General features: G+C 48.3%; 2 protein-coding genes across 14 annotated transcripts; one reads left to right on the top strand and one right to left on the bottom strand.

The window, feature by feature from the left end:
- Positions 1-1,482: 1,482 nt before the first annotated feature.
- rgl2 (ral guanine nucleotide dissociation stimulator-like 2) lies at positions 1,483-10,379 on the bottom strand. 5 transcript variants are annotated; one of them, XM_061288096.1, is made up of 20 exons: positions 10,241-10,379; positions 9,183-9,298; positions 7,586-7,633; positions 7,362-7,436; positions 6,954-7,120; positions 6,836-6,892; positions 6,360-6,559; positions 5,682-5,800; positions 5,312-5,524; positions 5,121-5,224; positions 4,944-5,028; positions 4,491-4,550; positions 4,256-4,345; positions 4,159-4,191; positions 3,879-4,000; positions 3,701-3,793; positions 3,552-3,636; positions 3,010-3,249; positions 2,823-2,937; positions 1,483-2,327 (listed from the first exon to the last, which is right to left on the bottom strand). In XM_061288096.1, exons 2-20 carry the CDS (start codon positions 9,282-9,284, stop codon positions 2,152-2,154), a joined length of 2,184 nt encoding a protein of 727 aa, XP_061144080.1. In that variant the 5' UTR covers positions 9,285-9,298; positions 10,241-10,379; the 3' UTR covers positions 1,483-2,151. The 5 variants fall into 5 exon arrangements, 3 of the variants coding, with proteins under 3 accessions (XP_061144080.1, XP_061144081.1, XP_061144082.1); XR_009715894.1 differs by having other exon boundaries at positions 2,189-2,327; positions 2,455-2,937; XR_009715896.1 differs by having other exon boundaries at positions 2,303-2,327; positions 3,010-3,230.
- On the top strand, positions 10,108-19,353 carry usp5 (ubiquitin specific peptidase 5 (isopeptidase T)). 9 transcript variants are annotated; one of them, XM_061288092.1, is made up of 20 exons: positions 10,243-10,398; positions 12,064-12,195; positions 12,275-12,341; positions 12,935-13,062; positions 13,287-13,432; positions 13,508-13,692; positions 13,752-13,846; positions 13,911-14,104; positions 14,249-14,320; positions 14,390-14,477; positions 14,547-14,672; positions 14,763-14,916; positions 15,070-15,232; positions 15,298-15,386; positions 15,458-15,643; positions 16,367-16,510; positions 16,608-16,747; positions 17,095-17,245; positions 17,372-17,456; positions 18,810-19,353. In XM_061288092.1, the coding sequence occupies exons 1-20, from the start codon at positions 10,243-10,245 to the stop codon at positions 18,901-18,903; spliced, it is 2,595 nt and encodes an 864-aa protein (XP_061144076.1). In that variant the 3' UTR covers positions 18,904-19,353. The 9 variants fall into 9 exon arrangements, with proteins under 9 accessions (XP_061144074.1, XP_061144072.1, XP_061144076.1 ...); XM_061288094.1 differs by having other exon boundaries at positions 10,270-10,398; positions 15,458-15,586; XM_061288093.1 differs by lacking the exon at positions 10,243-10,398 and adding an exon at positions 10,946-11,586.
- Positions 19,354-23,014: the final 3,661 nt, after the last annotated feature.

Below are 23,014 nucleotides of genomic sequence, written 5' to 3'. Positions count from 1 at the left end.
ATCACTTGTGTTCCCCACGAGCTAATTGAGTCCCTTACTATGTCGTGGTTGCAATTGGTTAATGTAATGAATGTGTTTGTTGAATGCGAATACGTAATCAAAGTGGTGGAAATTGCTTAATGTAATGAATGTTGAATGCGAATGTTAGTTACAAATGATAAGCGTTGAAAATGATAAGCGGGAAGAATAAAGAGTAAAATAATTAATGACGCCCAATGTGGGAATCGAACCCACTACAGGAAACTGGCTCGGGTTGACATTGCCATTAACAATGAATGGGGAAATAAAAGGCACAAATTTGCTAATTACTTAAAAACGGTAAATGTTATGAACGCGACAAATACTGGCAAGCGTGCCATGAATTTTTGGAACGTGTGAAAGGTTGAACGAGGTGAATCGGTTGAAGCATGTGGGAGTAGTTAGATGTCAAAAAAGTGGGAGGAATAAGTTGTTTAATAATAAAGTACAATATCAATGTGTGAAGGCCTTCGCCTTCACACAATAAAGTGAATGGAGTAGAATAACATAAGTGTGAAGGCCTTCGCCTTCACACAATAATAATAGAGAATGGTGTAGAATAACATATGTGTGAAGGCCTTCGCCTTCACACAATAATAGAGAATGGTGTAGAATAACATATGTGTGAAGGCCTTCGCCTTCACACAATAATAGAGAATGGTGTAGAATAACATATGTGTGAAGGCCTTCGCCTTCACACAATAAACTGTATCAGGTGTGTTGCAGCAGGGAGACCTAGAAAACATGCAGGACATCGGCCCTCGAGAACCGGAATTGCCCAGCCCTGATTTAGAGTGTCACGGATGGTTTGTTAAAATTGTTCTTTATATTACATTTATTTGATATATCTAGTCTTGACGTCAGCGGCGCACGTAGTCTTTCCAGAGTCAACAGCTGTGTGTGCGCGTGTGTGTGCGCGCATGTATTGTTTTTAAGTGACACAAGACGAAGATTGGTTCGATAAAATTGTTTATATTATTATATCATACATAGTTTATGTATTATATGGGCCTGTGGACAAATTTGAACTGCAACGCGCTGCTGACGTCGGACTTGTTTACATAAAGGAGGACGAACGCGATCGATGGCTTTAATGATTTGGAGTGACACAGATGGTTTGATAAACGTGTTCTTTATGTTATAGTTATTTGAATAACTTTTAATGTTACATCAGGCCCGTTCTCAGCTTCTCGTTTGTGTTTATGTCACGTTAGCATATCGTATCGTTAGCCTGTTGTAGCTGGTTCATGTCTGTATTTGGTGTTGGATTTTGTCAAATAAATTTCCCCCAAAATTCGACCTATACTCTGGTGGATTTTGTCAAATAAATTTCCCCCAAAATGCGACCTATACTGCGACTTATGTTTTGTTTTCACTTTATTGTGCATTTTATGGCTGATACGACTTAGTCCGAAAAATACGTATACATTCAAAATAATGATCCAAAAAAGCTACAGTTCACCATTTGCCTGTGCAAAAATAGGACATTTATTGGAAATACTTACAGGGGGGTGCACTTTGTACAGAAAGGGACCCAAAAGCAGACATGTTTTTATGCAGTAACAGACAATGAGCTCACTGGCCCCTGACAGAAAGCACCAATTGAAAACATTCAAGAAAGCAAACAATTTGGAAAGCAACCCAGTCAAAAAAAAAAAAGGATAATTTGTGAGCATGTAGGAAAAATTACATTTTGAGTTAAATCCAAACAAATCTCCAAGAATTTGCAAATAATCTCTTTGAAAGACACAATTTGGAAATCATAGTTTAAAATAAGACATTAGATACACACAAATGCAAATTAAAATTTAAAACTTTAACTTAAAAAAGATTCATCTTAATTTGGTAGGAGCTGTGGCAAAATGAAAGTCAAATGCAGTGACGTCTACCTTAAAAAAATGAAACAGTTACTCCCCCACCCACTAAACAAAAACCCAAGCGAAAGAAAAATAAACTTAAAAATTTAAAAACAATGAAATAAATAAACACAGTACATTCAGCGGAAGCTGTAAAACATCCTGTTGTTTTAAAAACAGAAACAAGAAATACAAAGTAGATCCTAAAAAAATGGGCAGGGAATAAATTGACAAAGCCAAAAAGATTGAAATGAAAGCGGCTTGCGCCGGTGTGGCATCAAAAGAGAGTTCGGGCCAATCTCCTTCCCTTGGCCTTGATTCGAGGATACGTGGCGGCGGCGCTGCGTTCCGATTGGCCTGCGGGCGTGTCGCCAGCTTTGCGCCTCAGCAGGAAGTCCACGCTGGATGGCATCATGGCATAAAAAACATTGCCCGTGGCCGGGATCAGCAACTCTGAGGAAACAAACACAAAGTCAACAACTGTGCCGCAACACTCAAAAGTTAAGAGTCCTCGACTCGGATAGCCGCAAGAAATGGACGGCTGGCTTCGCAAATAAAAAGTCGTCATCGCGTAACTCACGCATGGAAAAAGTTGTCAAGGCGTCTCTCTAGTCTGGACTTGACTCCAAGTCAAACATGGGCGAGTCTGACAAACTCAGAAGTACAAAAGCAATCAATTCGATTCAATAAATGTTTTGGTGGTGAAACAACAACCAAAACCTTTTGGGCATCTTTGAGGAACTTTCAGCTTGTACTCGTAAGGAGGACAAGAAAGCGGCGGGAGATTGGCTGGTAATAATTGAGACCCCAGAGGAGGTTTCTGATTGCCTGTTGATGGCAGCAAAGCACTACTTGTGTCTAAATTAAGCTTTTACACAGCTTGAGCTCAAAGCACAATGTATGCTCCCAAAACACGCCCCTGGGGGACGAGTCTGAGCTGTGGTGCACCTTTCCCTTCGGGCAGAAGTTGAACCAGCTCGTATGCCGACGCCCGCACCCGGTCCTGATTGTGCTTCTCCAGTGCCGTGCCGATGGCAGCCGGTGTCTTGTCGTTGCTCGTCACCTGAGGACGAACAAAGTTGGACTACAATTCCAACAGTGCCGCCATGGCAATCAATCGCTGCGCTCCACTGACCAGGATGCTGCGGTACAAGTTGCCATCTTGCAGGTCCATGCGGATCCTGATAATGCGCATGTCGGGGCCCGAACTCTGACCCCTGCTGCCGGCGACAGGCTGGTTGTTGCCGCAGGAGGCAGAGCGGCGGTGGGATTTGGGAGGAGTCCCTGGAACCAACCGGGAGGCCGCCGAGCAGTTGATGGCCAGCGGCGGCGACGTGTCCACATCCAGACACGACACTGACGGAGATCTCATATGCTCAAAAAAAAAAAAAAAAAAAAAAAAAAAACGTTGATCCACCATAACTTGTGATTTCAAGATTTTTTATCAATTTGCCTCCAAAATATCTACCTTTTGGGTTCTTTGGGGGTCAAAACTTGCATATTTTGTAGCTACGTATTTTAAAATCCAATTTGTGGATCCAAATGATATTTTTAGGAAAGCCCAACGCAAACTTCCAAAAGTTGAGGAGCGTCCAAGGATGCAACTGTGACCCGCCTCAAGGAGGCGACGGCGCGGACGCACGCTCGGCTCGCTGGCGAAAGGAGGCCCGAACTCACCTTGGTGAGTTTGGAGAGCAGGCTGTTGACGGGCCAGGACGAATCCGAGGGAGCGTCGGTCGGGCCACTCACGGACACGCTGAAGCTGGACACAAGCAAGTGTCAGAACACGGCGAGACAGGCGGGACGCTTTGGCCAGGCGGACTTACTTGGGGCACTGCGTGATGACGACTGTCGGCAGGCCGCCGCAGGCTTGTGGCACCACTTCGCAAGGTGCTTCGATCTCATTGGACAGTCTGTAACTAAACACGCACGAGTGGCCGACTCCTTTTTCTGAAATAAAGGGGCGTCATAGCGGGGTTGTTGTCATTGCTGAACATAGTTTACCTTTCCTGGTCGTTTAGCGAGGGAACACTGCGGTACCAGCGTAGGAAGGCCTCATCCGGTACCAAGGCGCAGTTTTTACACGACGACTGCAGCAGCCGGATTTGAGCTAGAACCTCAAATTCCTGTCAAAGAGGAGCAGTAAAGGAATCCAAGCAGAGAGGTTTGAAGCGTGCAAAGAGCGTGAGATTGCGACCGCGCTTGCAGAGTGGCTGGCTCCTAAAGTCTCTCATTATGGGCGCGGCCTCCATGTCTCAGATTGGCTAACTACGCGTCCACTCACCCGTCGGCGCTTGTCAAAGTTGATGTAGCCGTTCTGCAACGGGACCACGCAGGTCAGCAAAGGCGGGAAAAGCATGCAAAGGTGGCGACGCACTGACCTCCAGCCGGCCCTTGACAGCGGTGTCCAGCATGGTCAGGTCGGTCAGGAACTGGCCCAGGTAGGGCACCGTGCCCTGGCACGCGCCCCACTGACAAGAAAGTCACCAAGACCATGACACCGTCTGCTTTTCAAACCAGCACGTTTTTCCTTTTGCGAGCTTTGCGCTGATCTTGGCTCCAAATCAGGTTCCGTTACTTTTTTCCCAAGTGCTATTTGATATGAATTGGGCTCACCTCGGTAGCGCGCTTGCTGGTGATGTGCTCGTCCAGGTTGGCAAACTTGGATGTGCCTTCCTACGTTCGACACAAAAAGGGGAAAAAATTTATTTAGTGGCAAATCGCTATTTGGTACATTTGGTACTCACGACGCTGGCGTGATTTAAAAAAACGATTTTCCTCATAAAACAAAAGGCAAATGCCCCGAATTCCTCGATTCAAACCCCCCCAAAAAATGCGTCATAGTGCACTTGCTGACAACTTCTCACAGCAAAGACAAAAGAATGCAAGCGTTTTGGGAGGCCATTCTGCTCCTTATAATGTGCCCACCTTGGCCACCGCGGGGCGGTATAAACACACACAGAGAGACAAAAGGATACATGTCCAGTGAGACGTCTCAACTGCTCTCAGCTCATCTGTACAGCACAAATATTTGTCATTCCATGCAGAGGATTTTTTTTCTCACATCACCTCCTTAAGCAATTCTCGGCTCTGCGAGTAGTTGTCCTTGTCCGAGAAGATCTCGCACAGATCCTCGTACTTCTTCATCATCTCCCTGGAAAACAAACAGCCGCACGCACAACAATTTGACATCACGTTATGATCCGAACCACATGCAGTCAAAAGAGTCAAGGCGCACGTCCGTACCTGTCGGTGTCCTGCCACGTCCTCCTCAAGCGGTGGATGGGGTTGCTCTGCAGGGCCGACACGATGGCGTACAGCGAAGAGAAGTTCTTCTTGCCGCGACACGCCTTAACAAAGTGAGTGTGAGGTGCAAATGCAAGGCAGAGCTACGACAGACAAGCCGTGCCCTGAAGCCGGTTGGCACCAGCGCTCACCTGGGCCACGGCAATCCACTTCTCCAGCAGCCTGGCCGGCCTCCGTGTGCCGGCACTGCCGCTCAGGCATGAGACCAGCACGGCGTTGGCCAGACAGTTGAACTGGCGGACGGTGGCCCGCACGGACCAGCACGCGCCCTCGTGGCCTTTCTTGTCGCGCTGCGACCACAGCGAGCCCAGGCAGTGGTACGGCACCAGGCGCACGAACAGATCCTACACGCATGCGGACATGTTTGGCACAGGTGAGGTGCGCCAAGTATCGGCGAGTCTAACCGTTTTCTCCAGAATCCCAAATGAAGACCGACGGCGCAAAGTCCACGCAAGTGGTAACGCAAAAGCGAGAGACGGCAAGGCAGACATTTTCTCTCACCGTTTCAATGCGGGTGAGCTGCTCGGCCACGACGGCCGTGGGGAAGCCCAGAATGGCGTCGGCCTGGAACTGATGTGTATCCCGAGACGACGGGCTGCTGGCGACATTCACCTCTGCCCCTGGGACAAAAAATGCTTGCTGTCAGGGTCTGACCCGCGTGAGAGGCTACGGATGAATTAAAAAATGATAAATCACTTCTTTACAGGCATAACATTTGGACTGCTTGAAATACTTTGTCGTGTAGTATTTAACTTTGATCGGCCCCTATTTTTAATTCTGCATTATTTGGGGAGGAGTGGCACTGGTTTGCACGGCCGCCTCACAATTAGGAGGATGCGCGTTCGATTCCACTTCAGGCCTTCCCTGTGTGGAGTTTGCATGTTTACCCCGTGCCCGAGGGGGTTTTCTCCAGGGACTCCGGTTTTCTCCCACATCCCCAAAACATGGTTGGTAGGTCGATTGAGCACTCCAAATTGCCCTAGGTGTGAGTTGAGTGCGGATGGTTGTTCGGCTCTGTGTGCCCTGCGATTGGCTGGCAATAGGTTCAGGGTGTCCCCCGCCTACTGCCCCATGACTGTTGGGATAGGCTCCAGCACGTCCACGACCCCGTGGGGACAAGCGGTACAGAGAATGGATGGATGGATGGATATTGGGGTGGGGGGAGGGCTGAGGCTCAACCTGGATATGCGTCGTCGGGCAGCAAGGCTTTCTCACTGAGCTCCTCAGCCAGGCAGAGAACGCGAGCGCGAAGTTCAGCGGCGGACGGTGAGTCTCCAAGAAGAAGTGGCGCCAATCGCAGGAGGCGCGAAGGCTCCTGGAGGCCGCGGAAGTCCTCGGGGTACTCGGACAGCCACGCGGCAAACACAGAGCGCACGGCTCTGCGGTACAGGTCACAATATTAGGGACACCCTTGCAAGCACTTTGCCTTCACCAAATGACCAAATTGACTCTGCCAGAGAGAGCTTCGTTCAATTGCCTTGGCCACGAACAGAATGCAGTCAACCCCCGTTTACCGCAAGGGGTACATTGGAAGTGTCTTGGAAGGCAGAACGCAACCAAATGCTTGCTTAAAATACGAGCGAGGTCACAGACCGTTTTGACTCGTAAATCAAGGCGTTGACCGAAACTCTTTATGGCGTCAAATGCGCGGCAACCTGTTGAAGGATTTCCTGGGCTGTCCGTCGTCAGCGTGGCTGGGCGGCCGCTCCAACCTGCCCGAGCAAAGGTCAGGTGAGGCCACGTCTGGTGTGGCCACGGAAACGGGAGCCCTACCTGTCAGTGAGCACGTCCAACACTTTCTGCGTGGTGCTGAAAGAGCGATAGGTCGCCAGGAAGATGGCGACAAAGGACGGGTCGCCCAGCGCGAAAGAGTGCAGCAGGTGTAGCGTCAGTTTGTCTTCCGTGCCTGCCTTCACATACTTGCTGCGGGAAACGCACGACTGCAAACGCAAGGACAAACCAAAACAACACACTAATTACCTCTCACAGGAGTATAATGCTCTCACACACTCAGACTTTGCTCACACACACAACTGAAAGGCTTTTACCCAGTTCACGGCACGCACGCACTCATGCACGCAGACCTTTTTTTCTCATGTTTAAACCTCTGTTCCACTTCCAAACCACTACGAAAAGGCTCTCCCATGCAGATATCTGCAGTATACACATGCTGTCTCTTACCGTGGGCGAGCCAGCCACTTGTTTGACCACCACCGTGTAGATGAGTCCATCCTCTTCCTCTTCCGCGACTGTGGACTGCACGCACAAGACACGCACGCATGTTAATGCTGCTCGTTGCGGAACGCACATAACTGCTGCTTTTGATTGGTATCGCAAGACGAATATTTATCATCTAGCGTTTTAGTTTTCTTTACAGCAGCCAAAAGAGTGGTCGGCATCCTCACCGCATCCAGAGGACAGTACCACGTTGTCTTCATGGGCGACGACTCCACCTGAGCCAGAAAAACATGAGTGGCACGTCAAGCCCAGCCAAGTTTCATTCCATAGGCCTTTGTGGCAGAAACACCGCAAGGGGCTTCTGAACTAGCACGGGACCACTTTTTGCCCACAGAGACAAAGCTGGCCGGCTGGCTGCTCGTGGCGAGTCAAGACCGAGCATTGGCTCAGCAACGCCAGAGAGGCACGAGAGGCTGGCCGAGTCGAGGCCATCGACGTACGGCTAATGCTAATTGCTGCCTGACAAAGGCACGTTTTCTCTTCAATTCATATGCAGTTAGCCACTTTTTGTCTTTCATTTGCTGGCGGGAAGCAGTGGAGTGCGCGTGCCCACAAAGCCCGGGGGTTTATTTCCTGAACAATAGCCCCTCTCGTCTTTCTCCAGTGCTCTATTTTTTCCCTTCTTTGTGTTTGTGTGCACTGTGAGAAACCAGTTTGTCCCATGGCGCTATTTCAGCAAACAGGCCGTTAGTGCAAACAAACATGAGGTGGAGGCGGGGCACGCGGCCACCTTGATGCTAATTGTTAGCCTTGTCTTTGTTAGCCTCAAGTCCTTGACAAGGAGTTCACAAGCAATGATTGCCAAACCTTCGGTAATTCCCTTTGTCTTTTACCAAAAGGAGATTTGGACACTGGTAACTCGTCTCTCGCACGGCAATGCCAACAACGTCGAATGAAGCCAATGCTAAAACTAAAAACAATGGCCACTGTCCAGACGGGGCTCGCATCACAAACACATCCCAAGGAGGCCCGACTCAGAATAAATACAGAAATGGAATTGGATCAAAGTTGGCACCAAGACACAGATAAAGAGCTACAACATGTCGGGCTGTATCAGATTTCGTTTGCCGGGCGGCATTGTGAAAGCGGATGCCGCTGTGAAGCGACGACGCCCACCACGTTGATTATTCAGCACCGCGTCAGAGACAAGATGGCGAGAAAAAGGACGGCAGCTTGGAGGCTGGCCTGCCTGGAGAAAAGCCGACACCACATTCAACATTTAGGCCTCAACGGGGCCTTTGGATGCAGTGGCGTAGCCAAGCCGCGGCGAGGCGGGGCGGCGCCCCGGTTAGGACTCCCTGCACCCCGGTTGAAAAGAATCGAGCTTTTTCTATTCTTCATTTTCATGCCGTTTTTTTCTTTCAGTCTTGCGCGAATGTGCTTGCGCTATTCTATGTGCGTGATGTTATCCATTCACCGTTTGCCTCCCGGACCCGGATGTTGTTTTAGCGATCAGCGAACGGCATGGGTGATGTTCGATTTCTTTTCCTGTGGGCGCGCGCCCCTGCTGGAAAAAACCCTGGCTACGCCACTGTTTGGATGCAAGAGCATCTGAATCCGGGGCGGCAAACGTGGGGTTCCCCCAATTTGGAATAACTTGCACATTTCTCAACCAACGCAAACCTCCTTTTTGCTCATTCCTCAGTTTGTCTTGTGCAATACGCTTCTTTCGTTCCCCATAAGAAAAGCTTCCTTGCCGATCCAAACCTTTGGGTTCGCCTATCATCAGCTTGCGTCTGTGCAACGTGGTTACTTGGAGCTCACCTGCACCTGCGGCCGAGCGCACAGAGGCCGGTAAGCGAGGAGTGGCACAGCGCTGGAGCCCGGCAGGTCGTAGCCGCCTGCTGGCGCGTAGCGGGGCAGCATGCCGACCAGCGCGGCTGCTCAACACACAGAAACAACACATGCACGTCAGACACACGTTTAGAGCTCGTTCCGGGCCGGCCCAGCTCTCCGTCCGTCCGTGAATGGCCGTTATTCATTGGGGGCAAACGGCTGCCGGATGACTCAACGTGTACTCGCGACGCGCCATATTGAGAGCACAGCGTCAGCATTGCACTCTTGTGAAGGGAGGAAAAATGCAAACTGTCTTTAAATTGCCACATCAAGACTGGAAGCAAAAACTAGTGAGTACGTCAACGTCTGATTGTTTGATTTCAAACCGAAGGAACAAGATCAAAATACAAACGACGTTCGGACGCGATATTTCGCATTGGGTCTGAAGCGCGCATGCGATATAACGCTCCATTATGGAGCGGTTCTCACGCCTTCAACCCTCCATGGCTGCCACAAGGTCCCACGGCAGTGCAACTGGCGAACGTGCACGGAAACGCTCGACCGATTGGCACGCACGTTTTCGCTGCGTTGGCCACAGGAAATATGCTCTCAGACCCCAATTTGCTCACAATGACAGTTTTTTTTTCATGCAAAAGATGGGAAACGTGTCAAAGTGTTCACCCACGGGTTCATCAATGTCAGTTTGACAGCTCGTCTGTGCCAAACACGCAAATGAGCCCACTCGTAAATCAAGGCCCCCCAACTATCGTGTTTTGTTGGATACTTGTTGTTGCCGCTTGCCAAACTATGAAATCATCTTTCCTCTCCTGAACATTCGAATGTTTTAACACACGCTCACGTGACCACCACCACCACTACCACACACACGCGCACACCCACAAACACACACACACTTATGACAACATGACAAGAAACGCGATGAAAACAGGAACAGGAAGAGCTTATCAAGAGGGCGCAGAGAGAAAGAGTGAGAGGAGGAGGAAGCAAGCAAGCAAGCAAAAAAAAAAGCAAGCAAGTAAACTTACATATGCGCCTGGGCTCGTCGTCTTCGCTGGGCTTGTCTCGGCCTCACGAGAAGCTGCCGGCTGGCCGACTGCAAGGCGACGGCGACGACAGAGTCGCACCCATCCAGAATTGGTGGCCGTCGGTGTCAGTAAGGGCGGGGAGTGTTTTCTCGCTCAGGGTGAGGGTGGGAGGCGTCGCCGTTCGCCTGCCTGCCTGCCTGCCTGCCTGCCTGCCTGCCTGCCTGCCTGCCTGCCTGCCTGCCTGCCTGCCCGCCCGCCCGCCCGCCTGCCCGCCCGCCCGCCCGCCTGCCCGCCTGCCCGCCTGCCCGCCTGCCCGCCTGCCTGCCTGCCTGCCTGCCTGCCTGCCTGCCTGCCTGCCTGCCTGCCTGCCTGCCTGCCTGCCTGCCTGCCTGCCAGCCTGCCAGCTCGCCTGCTCACCAGCCTGACTCAGCCAGCCTCTCCTTCGTCCGCTATCTGCCTGGCCGTGGTGCCAGTGCGAGCAGCTGATAGGCAACTCTGTTGATGTGACAAATAGCCGCTGGCTGCAACGTTGCAATAATAAAAAGAAGCAGAAAAAGCAGCTAACATTTTAAACTCAAAGGTCTTCATTGCATGCTCATTTTCAGGATTAAAACAAATTATATATAAAAAAAAAACTGGACCCCACTCAAGAGGTTTTAGGTTCGTGCGTGTTCGTTCTATTACCGTAACCATAACAAAACTGAACCAACTCTTGTTTTCAACTACACGTAGTCATGTTGTAGTCAGGGATTAGGGATAAGAAAATATGCGCAAGATTGACTTCAAAACTACATACGCCTCTCAATTGAAGGTAGTGGCTGGTATTGCAATAGTTACGGTGATACTTATACCGTAAATATCCCACAATGCAATCAAGAGATATTTTGAACTCTCTGTTACGTAGTATAGAGTAGCCGCTAACATTGAGCACAGGTGTCACCGTTTTATTAAAACGAAAGACACATATGTGTCTTCTATCCATATGGATAGAAAAATATGAGCATTTAATCTTTAAAAACAGGGTATTTGTTTTGGAGGAGGATGCGTGTATTGTAGTAGTTACGGTAGTATCTGCGAGGCAGCTGTGTTCACGGCCTTCCCACAACACAAGGCGGCATCGTCTCATGGTTCATTCAAGCCAACCATACGCAGCGTTTGACGGGCTCTTGCGACAAACTCTAACTCCGAGCCGGTGGACTCACGCTTACTTTCCGAACATCGGCACCAGCTAGCTTGTTATGTCGGACGTCAGCGAGGTTTTGATGTCGGTTTTGTCCACAATTCGGGTGCCGAAGCCCGGGGACCGCGTCCACAAAGATGAATGCGCCTTGTCATTTTCCTCTCCGGTGAGCAACAGCCTCTCTCGTTCGCTTTCTGTTCGTTTTCCAACCAAGAGGAACGGCGCTCGATCGTTCCACGCTGCCTGTCGTCTCTGTTTTGTTTCATTAGAACGGAATGTTAAACACAAATGTCGTGCTTCATTTACCTCAAATGTCCCTTAAACTAGACAGTGAACGTTAAGCTAAGCTAATGGAGCGCCTTAAGCGTAATGGTGTAATTTAGCTGCCTTAGCATGTTAGCTTGCAGCCGGAATTCCGTGAGTTAAACTCTCATGTTCGAGCTTTTCTGATTTTCTGCTGTCAGTATATTCCACTTGAAAACATTAACATGACATATTTGGAGTTTTCTTGCTAGTTTTCATTGGGACCGGTTGACTGACGTGAAGTTAGCAACATCGCTGCCAACTTCTTCTCAACGTCTATTGGTGATGCGGGAGGAGATCTTTCAAGTGTCTAATAAAATGTCTGGATTTTATTTCCCAGGAAAGCGAGGGAGGCTTATACGTGTGTATGAACAGCTTCCTGGGATTCGGAAGTCAGTATGTGGACAAGCACCACGCTCGGACTGGCCAGAGGGCTTACTTGCACATCACAAAGACTCGTAAGACCACCAAGGTAGACACACATTTCGTGTCCTCACGTGCCTGTTTCTGTACGAGTGACACAATTGTCAGCCATTTCTTTTCTCTGCCAGAAAGAAGATGAAAATAATTCTGGATCCGGACACCCGCCCAAGAAGAAGCCCACTAGATTGGCAATAGGTGAAAAACGGGAGCATCTTTGGTATAAAGTAGAGTCATACTTTGAAGGTTGACAAAATGTGGGATCAATGTCATATTATCCGCGGAAACCCCCCCGACAACAATGCAGATTCACACTTCAACTGCGAATCATCAGGTGCCACCTCTTAAATTTCATATTATCCATCCATTTTCTGGTTATGGCTAAATAAGTGTGTACGCAACAGTTAAGCTTATGGCTAAATAATTGCGTACGCAACAGTTAAGCTTGAACCAGAAACCAAAGATGGAATGCCTAAACCTGATCATTACTGGCCAATCTATTGGAATTTGAATTCGGGAAATGGAAACCTAGCAATACAAAACCACTGGCATCAAACCTCACTTAATAAAATCAACATTCATCTCTCACACGTTTCCGAAAAGCCAACGCCAAAAGCAAAGCATGCAGTTCATTCTTGTGAGGTACGCAGGCAGCCATGTTAACGTACGTGACGCTTTACGACATTTTTACTACATTTAAAGTACATTGCCTCCCCCCCCTAAATGTTGGTGGATTTTCAAGGTGCTGTTGTAAATACATTTTCAGCTTATCGATCATCATATTTTCCCAGGGGTCGAAGGTGGGTTCGATGTGGAGCAGGAGCACTACGAGGAGGACTACAAGGTTGTCATCTTTCCCGAAAGACAGGAAGTCACATCGGAGGAACTTGAAGCCATGCCCGACGTTGTTAAAGAGCGGGTGAGCTATTGTGAGGTGCTCTTAATGTGTTTTGTGCGTGCGGGTTGGCATTTCTTGTGGCTGCGCCCTGGCTCAGCGGTCGCTTGACATATTTCCGCTTACCTCAATTTGAAGGATGTGAGGTGGCATTGCCGTACGTGTCAGCAGAGCTTGATTAGGGAATGAATTCAAGTCAACTTGACTTTTGTTAGCTCATCTGCTCTTTTTACCCGCGCCCTGCAAAGGTATCCCTGTCAATGACGGGCATCATTGCCGCTGACTCCGTGTCTCACACCTTGCAAGTGCAACAGTGGGACGGCGAGGTGAGACAGGAGTCGGGATACGCCGCCGACCTCAAGCAGCTTGACAACGGAGTCAAGATCCCACCCAGGTGAGCCTTGACATTGCCGCCGCCAGCCTCCTTCGCTCAGTTGCCTGTCGTCATGAGTGTTCCTCGGTGCGATAGTGGCTGGCGCTGCGAAGTGTGCGGCCTCCAGGAGAATCTCTGGTTGAACCTGACGGACGGCAAGATTCTCTGCGGTCGCAGATACTACGACGGCTCGGGGGGAAACAACCACGCCCTGCTCTACTTCCAGGAGACAGGATACCCGCTGGCCGTCAAACTGGGGACAATCACCCCGGACGGAGCTGGTGAGACCACCACGCCCAGTCGAAAGAATTCAATTCACCCGGTCAGTTTCCCTCTCCAGATGTTTATTCTTACGACGAGGACGACATGGTGCTGGACTCCAAGTTACCGGAGCATCTTTCCCACTTTGGCATCAACATGATGACCATGGAGAAGGTAAAAGTGCACTCGGCATGTGGCCTTAGCGACGCTGTTCCCACTCGCGTGAGGCCTTTTCCAGACTGAGCGGACCATGACGGAGTTGGAGATTGCCGTGAACCAGCGCGTTGGGGAGTGGGAGGTGATCCAAGAGTCCGGCACCGCCCTGCGTCCGCTGTACGGGCCCGGCCTGACCGGCATGAAGAACCTGGGCAACAGCTGCTACCTCAACTCCGTCATGCAAGTGCTCTTCACCGTTCCGGACTTCCACAACAAGTTCGTATCCGTCCTTGACTGAAAATGAAGCTGAACATTTGCTTTAGAGCTGCACTGAGCCGTGTTTACGTTCAAAGCACAACAGCTGCGCATAGGCAATCCGCAGTGGCAAGAGGATAACTTTGCAAAGCTATTCCATTCCAGGTACGTGTCCAACATCAACAAGATAATAGATGAGGCCCCGAGTGACCCCACCCAAGACTTCAAAACCCAAGTGTGAGCATCTCTCAATTGTGTCCGTGCCACGTCTAATTTAACCGTGACAAAATCTGTTGTCTATCGCAGAGCCAAACTGGGCTACAGCCTGTTGTCGGGAGACTATTCCAAACCGGCGCCGGAGCTCGGGGGAGAAAATGGTGCAGCCGAGCCCAAGGTCAAGACGACAAAAATGGCTTGGTCTCAGCCAATAATGTTTTGCTCATGCGTTCTCACTGACTTCCAGGACTACCAAATTGGCATAGCGCCGAGAATGTTTAAAGCACTCGTTGGCCGGAACCACCCGGAGTTCTCCACCAATCGACAGCAGGATGCTCAGGAGTTTTTATTGCACTTCATAAACATGGTGGAGGTAGGTTTGAGCACCCCAGACACTATTTCCACCCCCACCCACCTGCCCTCCTTTCCTCCTTCTTATCTTGTGACTTTCTTTGGACTGTAGAGAAATTGCCGCTTGGGGCCCAACCCGTCCGAAGCCTTCAGGTTCCTGGTGGAGGAGAGGATTGTGTGTCAGCAGTCCCAAAAGGCCAAGTACACGCAGCGGGTGGATTACATCATCCAGCTGCCCGTGCCCATGGAGCAGGCCAGTAACATAGGTGAGCCGGTGCACTTGAATATGATGGCGTGCTTTCCAGGTGCAAACATATTTGTCTCTCTGTGGCCACTTGCAAGAACGGCGAAAACAAGGACCACTCGAGTGATCAGAATCCAAAAGTATCTTTTATTTTGTATTAACATCCGCCCAACAGACGAGCTGCAGGAGGCAGAGCGCCAGCGCGAGAACGGTGACTCAACGGTCATGCCCGTGCGAGCGCAAATCCCCTTTGCGGTTTGCTTGGCGGCCCTCAGCGAGCCCGAATTGCTCACCGACTTCTGGAGCTCCGCCGTGCAGGCCAAGACCACCGCCACCAAGTACGCGTGCAGCGGCACTCCAAATTGGATTGTTTACACTGAGTTGACCGCTTTTGTTGTGTCAGAACAACCCGATTCGCCTCATTCCCCGACCACCTGATTATTCAGATTAAGAAGTTCACGTTTGGCCTTGACTGGGTCCCCAAGAAACTGGGTGAGCAAAGAGAGCACTTTTCCTGAGTTGGCTTAGCCACGGAAGCCGCCTCACAGACATTCTCCGCGCAGACGTGAGCATCGAGGTGCCCGACACACTGGACCTGAGCACGCTGCGCGCCACGGGGCAGCGGCGGGGAGAGGAGCTCTTACCCGAGGTGGCCCCGCCCCCACTCATGACCCCCGATGCGGAGGTTACAGGTATCCTGGGCTCCCATGGCAACGAGGAAGACGACTCTCTCTACTCCCCACTGCTGTGTCAGTCTGTCATTTCTGCTCCTTGTCTCTCATACGGGACTGCTCGGCTTTTCCTCTTTTTCTTGCTTTTCTGCCTTTGACGTCCTCATCTTGCTTCAGTTCTTCACTTTTCCATCATGTCGGCGAGGGAGGGTTGGTTTGTTGTATCATTCGTCGTATTTCTACCAAATAGTGGCCAACATTTTATCCACTCCGTTTTCGACAAAGATTACCTTGCCTTACATATTTGAATACTGCAGTAGTAGCTTTACTTACAAGTTGAATTCCTGTAGCAACTTGAACCATTCATATCACAAATCATCATTTCCTCGTGGAAAGGATTGCAAACGGCTCTAGTCTATCCCCACGTGGTCCAAAAATGTGTTTTTTAATAGCACGACAGTATCGTACTTAATTCACCCTTCCAAAGTGACACAATTGGATTGAGTCAAAATGGACAGTTTTGGCCACATTTTTCACTTCACTTCAATGGCCGTTGTGCTGCTCCTCTTGGTGTTTTTTTTGTCCACATGAGAGCAGTATGATGCAGGCACAGGGTGAGACCAGTGGGCATGATCACAATTGCTCCCAAAACAACATTGGCACATTGTTTCGTATCGCCCCTTCTGAGGTTAAGTTAATCGCTATCTCCAGCCACCATATGAGGAAACGTGTCAGTATTTTAATTTGATTTGGCTCAACAATCAAGTCCTCAAAGTAATTCAGCCTTTCAACATTCCTCAGCGCCGGTCCTTGACGACTCCACCGTGTCACAGCTCTGCGACATGGGATTCCCTCTGGAGGCGTGCCGCAAAGCAGTCTACTACACCGGCAACACCGGCATCGACTCAGCCATGAACTGGGTGATGGGCCACATGGACGATCCAGGTGCGCCGAGCAAGCCAATGGTCTGCGGGCGGGGCTCTGGCGCTTTCGAGCATATCGCTCAAGCCGTGCCGTCCTCTCCTTTTCCTTTGGCCCGCAGACTTCTCCGCCCCCTTGGTCCTGCCGGGCTGCAGCGGCGGCACCACGCCGACGATGGAGAGCGTCTCTGAGGAGCACCTGGCAACCATCGTCTCCATGGGCTTCAGCCGAGAGCAAGCCACCAAAGCGCTTCGAGCGACGGTTAGAGGCGCGCATTCGCACAACATAAAGCTTCATCAAGTCATCTGGTGCCCCCGCGTTTGGGAAAGTAGTGCCAATTTGGTTGTTTCTTCAAAGTAAGGCACACAGTCGCTGGCCCAAGCAAAGGTTGCCGTCAGCCACGGCTCTCGCGCTTACGCTCGCACACTGAGCCACTCGTGCTACCCCGCCAGGTAGAAAATAAACAGTGTTATCCAGACATACTGAGCAAATGCAATCTGAATTCAAACTAGTGAGTTTTTACTCAGCAACTTGTTTGCACCTTTTTCTGTTGAATGAATGAAACTACTTGAAGTTAAGTCATTTGTACAATATCACGTGTTTGTCAGAGCAATACTCTGGAGCGGGCCGTGGACTGGATCTTCTCGCACCTGGACGACCTGGAGTCGATGGAGGTTTCTGAAGGTGGACGCTCGGCTGGCGAGAGCGAGGCCTCTCGGGAGCCTCCGCCGGGGCCTTGCGTCAGAGATGGACCAGGCAGTGAGTGGTTGGGGTGGGGCTGGGGGGTTTGGGTCAAATACTCCCCCCCCCCCCAAAAAAAATTTGTTTTTTTTCTTTGGGCAAATCATGACATGATGATTGATGTTCTCTTGTGGTCTTTTTCAGAATACGAACTGTTTGCCTTCATCAGCCACATGGGCACGAGCACAATGTGCGGCCATTACGTCTGTCATATCAAGAAGGATCAGCAGTAAGTGTCCGCAAATGATCTCACTCGTGGGCACCTTTTTTTCCACGTGCGCATTCTAGCAGCCTCCAGCCCCATGAAAACAAAACCCCCGACCTTCTGGAACTACGTGGGGGTCAAATGTCAAAATCGACCAGGACATCATTGTCGGTCTGCCATGGCACCTAATTGCCAGACTATGGAGGACGAAGCGTATTCATGGATCATAAAGACTCAAATGACTTTTTTATACTTAATACCTGCAGAGGGCGCTGTGTAGTTATTTAAAACAGTGGTCCCCAACCTTTTTTGCACCACGGGACGGTTACGTGTCAGAAATATTTTCGCGGACCGGCCTTTATATAAATAAATATATTTACATATTATTTAAATATTTATATATACATATAGGATGAAATAAAGTGCTACGACAAAAAACAAATATAAGCATAAAAACAAATATAAACCACATAAAAATAAAACGTTGAATTAGCGGGACCACCGAGCTCTTTTCTCAGAAATGAGCGGTTCCCATCTAGGCGTAATCGGAGACAATGACACCCGAAGTGGTTAAGGTTTGTCTTTAAATGCAGGATGCTTGATCTCCATGTGCCGAAGCAGGGTTGAAGGCTTCATTGCCTCGTTAGCTAGCCTTTCGCCACATATGCGGAGTGCACTTGGCGCGTCAGAGTCACCTGTGGCGATAAATCCATATTTTAAGTAGGACTCCAGAAAGGTTCTTTTAAATGCAGCTTTCCTTGTCTTAGAAGTCGTAGCCTCTTCTTCTTCAGTGTCCTCATTGGACGTTTTTCCCCTTTCCGAAGAAGCTTTCCAAACTTCTCTGTTTCTTGCTCATTTTTGCTTGCCTCGCGGGCTTGACTGTGGTGACATGTCACGTGACCGAGACGAGCGCCCTCTGTCAGGAGTCCTTATTTTTCAGATGCACCGACAGATGTAATTGAGAGAGATTCGCCAAATTTTTTATATTTTTCAAAATAAATTCTTACTCATTTTTGCTAGCTTTGCGGGCTCGACTGGGGAAACATGTCACCTGACCGGGACGAGCGTCTTAACCTGAATGAATTGATCGTCAATGAAAAAAAAAAAAAAAAAACCATTTTTTTTTTCTTTTTTTCCTGTGCGGCTCCGCGGCCCGGTACCAAGTGACCCACGGACCGGTACCGGTCCGCGGCCCGGTTGTTGGGGACCACTGATTTAAAAAATATCCTGATCTAGTAAATCAAGGCCTCTAAAGACATTCATTACACTTGAGTGTTGTTTAAGACCACAGAATTCTTTTTATTTTGATAGCATATTATACATTCTCATGTATTTCTTTTTGGAATAATCATAGCTTCATATGTCTGTGTCTGACAGGTGGGTCATCTTCAACGACCAGAAGGTGTGTGCCTCCGAGAAACCTCCCAAGGACCTGGGTTACCTCTACTTCTACCGGCGGATGGCCGAATGAGACCAAGGGGGGGGTCTTGTGGCAGCACTTTTGTGGGAGTGAAAGTGGCGAGTATGGGCACACGCACAACTTTTGTGGCGCACATACTTCCCTACAATGTCTTTGAAAGACCTTGGCACACACCATAACTGTACATACTTTCTGATGACTTGGCTGAGTTTTTTTTTTTAATCCAAATTTTCGAAGTAAACCCGCCATGAGACAAACTCACTTAATATCCAAGGCCTCCTTCAGCCTCTAAAATGGTGTGCCCATAGTTGGTTTTCAACGCATGTCTTCCTCCTTTGAAAAGCAGCATCCATGTCCTTGTGCTTGTTCAACATCATTTCAGCCAGGCCAGCCTTCACTTCATTCATTCATTCATTCATTCAGAGCGAGCGAGCGATAGCGACAACACGTTGGCTCCAATGTCTGCTACGAAAGAAAATAAAAACACCAAATCAACTTTCAGCCAATGTTGTTTTGTGTGTATTATTCCAATCATGCCTACAATAAAGCTAGTATTTTCCCTAGATGAGCTTCTTCAAGTGAAGTGATGCAGAGGCATTAGTTATTACACCCTTAAGGCGTGTGCAGAATCTCAGCTCGAGCTGCTTTCAAAAGTACAAAGAGCAAAGTCACAAAGTTGTTTCTATTGCACGATCTAAATTGCCGCTTTCTTCATTCTGTGTTGAGCCTCCTACAGTCTCTTGCAAGTGTAGCAGAGCATGAGCAAAAATGTCTGCCTTGACTGAGAATATAGCACATCTAACAGCTAAGAGGCAATTAAGCTAACTAAAGTAAATTGTAGAGTTGAGTCACTGAAAACTCGGGCTGGGCTAATTCTGGTTTCGTGACAGTGCTGTAGTTCTAAGTGTCTTAGCGTAGTCGGAGCTCTTGTTTTGCTGACACGACATTACAAATGTCATGCTTGAATTAATATTTTGGGTCATATTAACGCTATCATCTTGTACCTGAACTATATGGATAGAAAACATCAATTGTTCCAAAATTGCATGCAATATTTGGCAGAATACTGCACCAGTGGTGACACATTAAAAGTATTCTTTAAATGCGTTTCCCCTCAAGAAATGAAGGTAAATACGGTCCGCTTGACCTTACTCTCAGGTCTAAATGTTTTGTTTTGTGAAAGGTTTGCCCTCCACGGCCTAGTGGAAGATGACAGTGATTTGACAGTTGTCATGCTGAGACTCGCAGGCTTCCCAGGACCGACTTGACTCTTTGGCCTTGTTGGATTTGGTCCACAATTTGGGAAGCGCGCTATCCACGCCTCACGGCAAAAGCCATAGCCAATCACTGTTATCCAATTTACTCACCACGTGCTCGTTTTATTTCTTCAGTTTTAGGAAAAGGCTAAGACACCGAAACAAAATTTAGACTTACACAGGTTGGTTGAGTTTCATCACAATCCTTGTTAAGAAAGCTCTGTTTTCAGGAAAGTACAATACAGCGCTGAGCCTTTCGTGAGACCATGCTCAAGAGCAGAAAGTCTCCATTCAGAAAAGGCAACGTTCAAGGTTCTTTGGTCAGCTAATATTCAGTTGCACATGCCAGTGTGGGCCGAGTTTGATAGGTGACGAGTCAGGGGGGGTGGCAAGTTCACAGGAGAGTTTGATTCCATGGGAGTGGGTGCTGGTTAGGTGAGAACTGGTTCCGTGGGGTTGGGTGCTGATTATGGGTGATTCGGTGTGTGTGGGGGCTGTTGTTTTCCATCCCGTCTTTCGGCCTTGGCGATCACCTTTGGCCGGGTTCTTGGTTGTTTTCCCCCTGCCGCTCTTCCGCTGGCACTTCTACCGGACACACAAATTAAGCATGCACTTATCCCTTGATGTTATTGTTATGCAAATGAAGTGCAGGTGTTTTGGGGGGAGGGGCTGTAAGTGTCATGGGGGAAGGGGTGCAGGTGTTTTAGGGGGGAGGGGCTGCAAGTGTTGTGGGGGAGGTGCTGCAGTGTCACTAAGATAACACTAGAGGGCGGCATTCGCATAGGAAAAAAAAAACATTGAGATGGAGAGGTGCAGTGTCACCAAGATAACACTAGAGGGCGGCATTCGCATAGGGAGGAAAAAAAAAACGAGGTGGAGAGGTGCAGTGTCACTAAGATAACACTAGAGGACAGTATTCGTAAGGGGAGAAAAACTGACTGCAGTTGTGAGGGGAGGCTTAGGTGTGTTTTTTTTTTTGGAGACAGAATGTCTGAAGAAAGGTGTTATGTTGGGACATGTTTGAAATTTAGTATCTTATTTATTTTCTTTATCTTATTTCACATTTATATAGAAATATCACTTTTTATCTAGTTGAAATAACGTAATTTCGTTTTTGTGTGCAGCGTGTGTTTACAAAATGACAATAAAGTTTGTCTAAGATTTAAGTTGAAGTAAAGTATACTTTAGTACTTTGGTATACTGAGATTTAAGTTGAACTATTTACAAAGGCAGCGATTTTGAACTTGCAGATTATATGGGTTTTTTTTTTTTTTTTGGAGACAAAATGTCTGAAGAAAGGTGTTATCTTAGTGACACTGCAGCACCTCCCCCACAACACTTGCAGCCCCTTAGTGCTGCAGTGTCACTAAGATAACACTAGAGGGCGGCATTCGCATAGGAAAAAAAAAAACATTGAGATGGAGAGGTGCAGTGTCACTAAGATAACACTAGAGGGCGGCATTCGCATAGGGAAAAAAAAAAACGAGGTGGAGAGGTGCAGTGTCACTAAGATAACACTAGAGGACAATATTCGTAAGGGGAGAAAAACTGACTGCAGTTGTGAGGGGAGGCTTAGGTGTGGTTTTTTTTTTGGAGACAGAATGTCTGAAGAAAGGTGTTATGTTGGGACATGTTTGAAATTTAGTATCTTATTTATTTTCTTTATCTTATTTCACATTTATATAGAAATATCACTTTTTATCTAGTTGAAATAACGTAATTTCGTTTTTGTGTGCAGCGTGTGTTTACAAAATGACAATAAAGTTTGTCTAAGATTTAAATTGAAGTAAAGTATACTTTAGTACTTTGGTATACTGAGATTTAAGTTGAACTATTTACAAAGGCAGCAATTTTGAACTTGCAGATTATATGTTTTTTTTTTTTTGGAGACAAAATGTCTGAAGAAAGGTGTTATCTTAGTGACACTGCAGCACCTCCCCCACAACACTTGCAGCCCCTCCCACCTAAAACACCTGCACCCCCTTCCCCCATGACACGTACAGCCCCTCCCCCCAAAACACCTGCACTTCATTTGCATAACAATAACATCAAGGGATAAGTGCATGCTTAATTTGTGTGTTACCGGTTTTATCTCCATGTGTCCTTCCTGTAAACCATTCTTGCACATACATCGACTTCGCCCACTGTCGCACACCACCCATTCATCATTCTTTCAATTTTGTCATTTTGTACGGGATTATGTGAGCTTTTGGTTTTGACATCATCAATTTATTGATGTTCACTGACTATGCAAAATTTGTACTCACACTTACCATGTTTTTATTTGTTTGTTCTTTTGATACTCCATGTACTTGCTTACGTCATCATATTCTTAGTGTAATCATGCTTCCAACCATTTCTTTGTTAGGCAAAACATTTCCCTCTGTCCAGAACGTTCAGTAGTAATCGAAAACTGGCGTCTAGCATTAGTCAAAACGTAAGACATAATCAAGTACTGAACATTTTTAGACGCCTTTGGCAGTGTCCGTGATCTAGAAAATCATCAGGCATGCATTAAACAGTTCCTTGAGGGTCATAAAGCTATTCAGGAGATGGCGCCATTGGAGGAGACGACCTACCACGCCGGCAATGGACCACGCTGAACCGCCTACGGACTGGGGTCGGTCGTCTTGGGTCATCAATGAAGACGTGGGGCTTGGCGGACAGTGCGGCATGCGAGTGTGGTGACCCTGAGCAGACCGCCGACCATATAATCAACATCTGCCCCTTATATGGACCACCCTCTGAAGCCAGCCACTTCGACCTAGGACCAGAGATGCGGGCATGGCTACGCGACACCGAGCTGGACATCTGACATTACACGAAAGAAGAAGACGGCAATATATTAGAAAACATTTATTTCAAAGTGCTCAGAAATACATATCAGATCATAAAGTATAAAAACC

Source organism: Syngnathus typhle, linkage group LG10 (genome assembly GCF_033458585.1).
Source record: "Syngnathus typhle isolate RoL2023-S1 ecotype Sweden linkage group LG10, RoL_Styp_1.0, whole genome shotgun sequence".
Taxonomy (NCBI): Eukaryota; Metazoa; Chordata; class Actinopteri; order Syngnathiformes; family Syngnathidae; genus Syngnathus; species Syngnathus typhle.
Note: the sequence above shows the minus strand (reverse complement) of the source record. Positions and strands in the feature narration are given on the sequence as shown.

What these genes read in the sequence shown, in the direction of transcription:
- rgl2 (XM_061288096.1), bottom strand. Translation starts at nt 9,284, where the DNA reads ATGCTGCCCCGCTACGCGCCAGCAGGCGGCTACGACCTGCCGGGCTCC. An exon ending in GTCATCACGCAGTGCCCCAA is followed by an intron (nt 3,637 to 3,700) that starts GTAAGTCCGCCT and finishes GCTTGTGTCCAG; the next exon opens with CTTCAGCGTGTCCGTGAGTG. An exon ending in ACTTCTGCCCGAAGGGAAAG is followed by an intron (nt 2,328 to 2,822) that starts GTGCACCACAGC and finishes TTGTTTCCTCAG; the next exon opens with AGTTGCTGATCCCGGCCACG.
- usp5 (XM_061288087.1), top strand. Translation starts at nt 10,243, where the DNA reads ATGCGCCTGGGCTCGTCGTCTTCGCTGGGCTTGTCTCGGCCTCACGAG. An exon ending in GTTCCGGACTTCCACAACAA is followed by an intron (nt 14,105 to 14,248) that starts GTTCGTATCCGT and finishes ATTCCATTCCAG; the next exon opens with GTACGTGTCCAACATCAACA. An exon ending in CGTCAGAGATGGACCAGGCA is followed by an intron (nt 17,246 to 17,371) that starts GTGAGTGGTTGG and finishes GGTCTTTTTCAG; the next exon opens with AATACGAACTGTTTGCCTTC.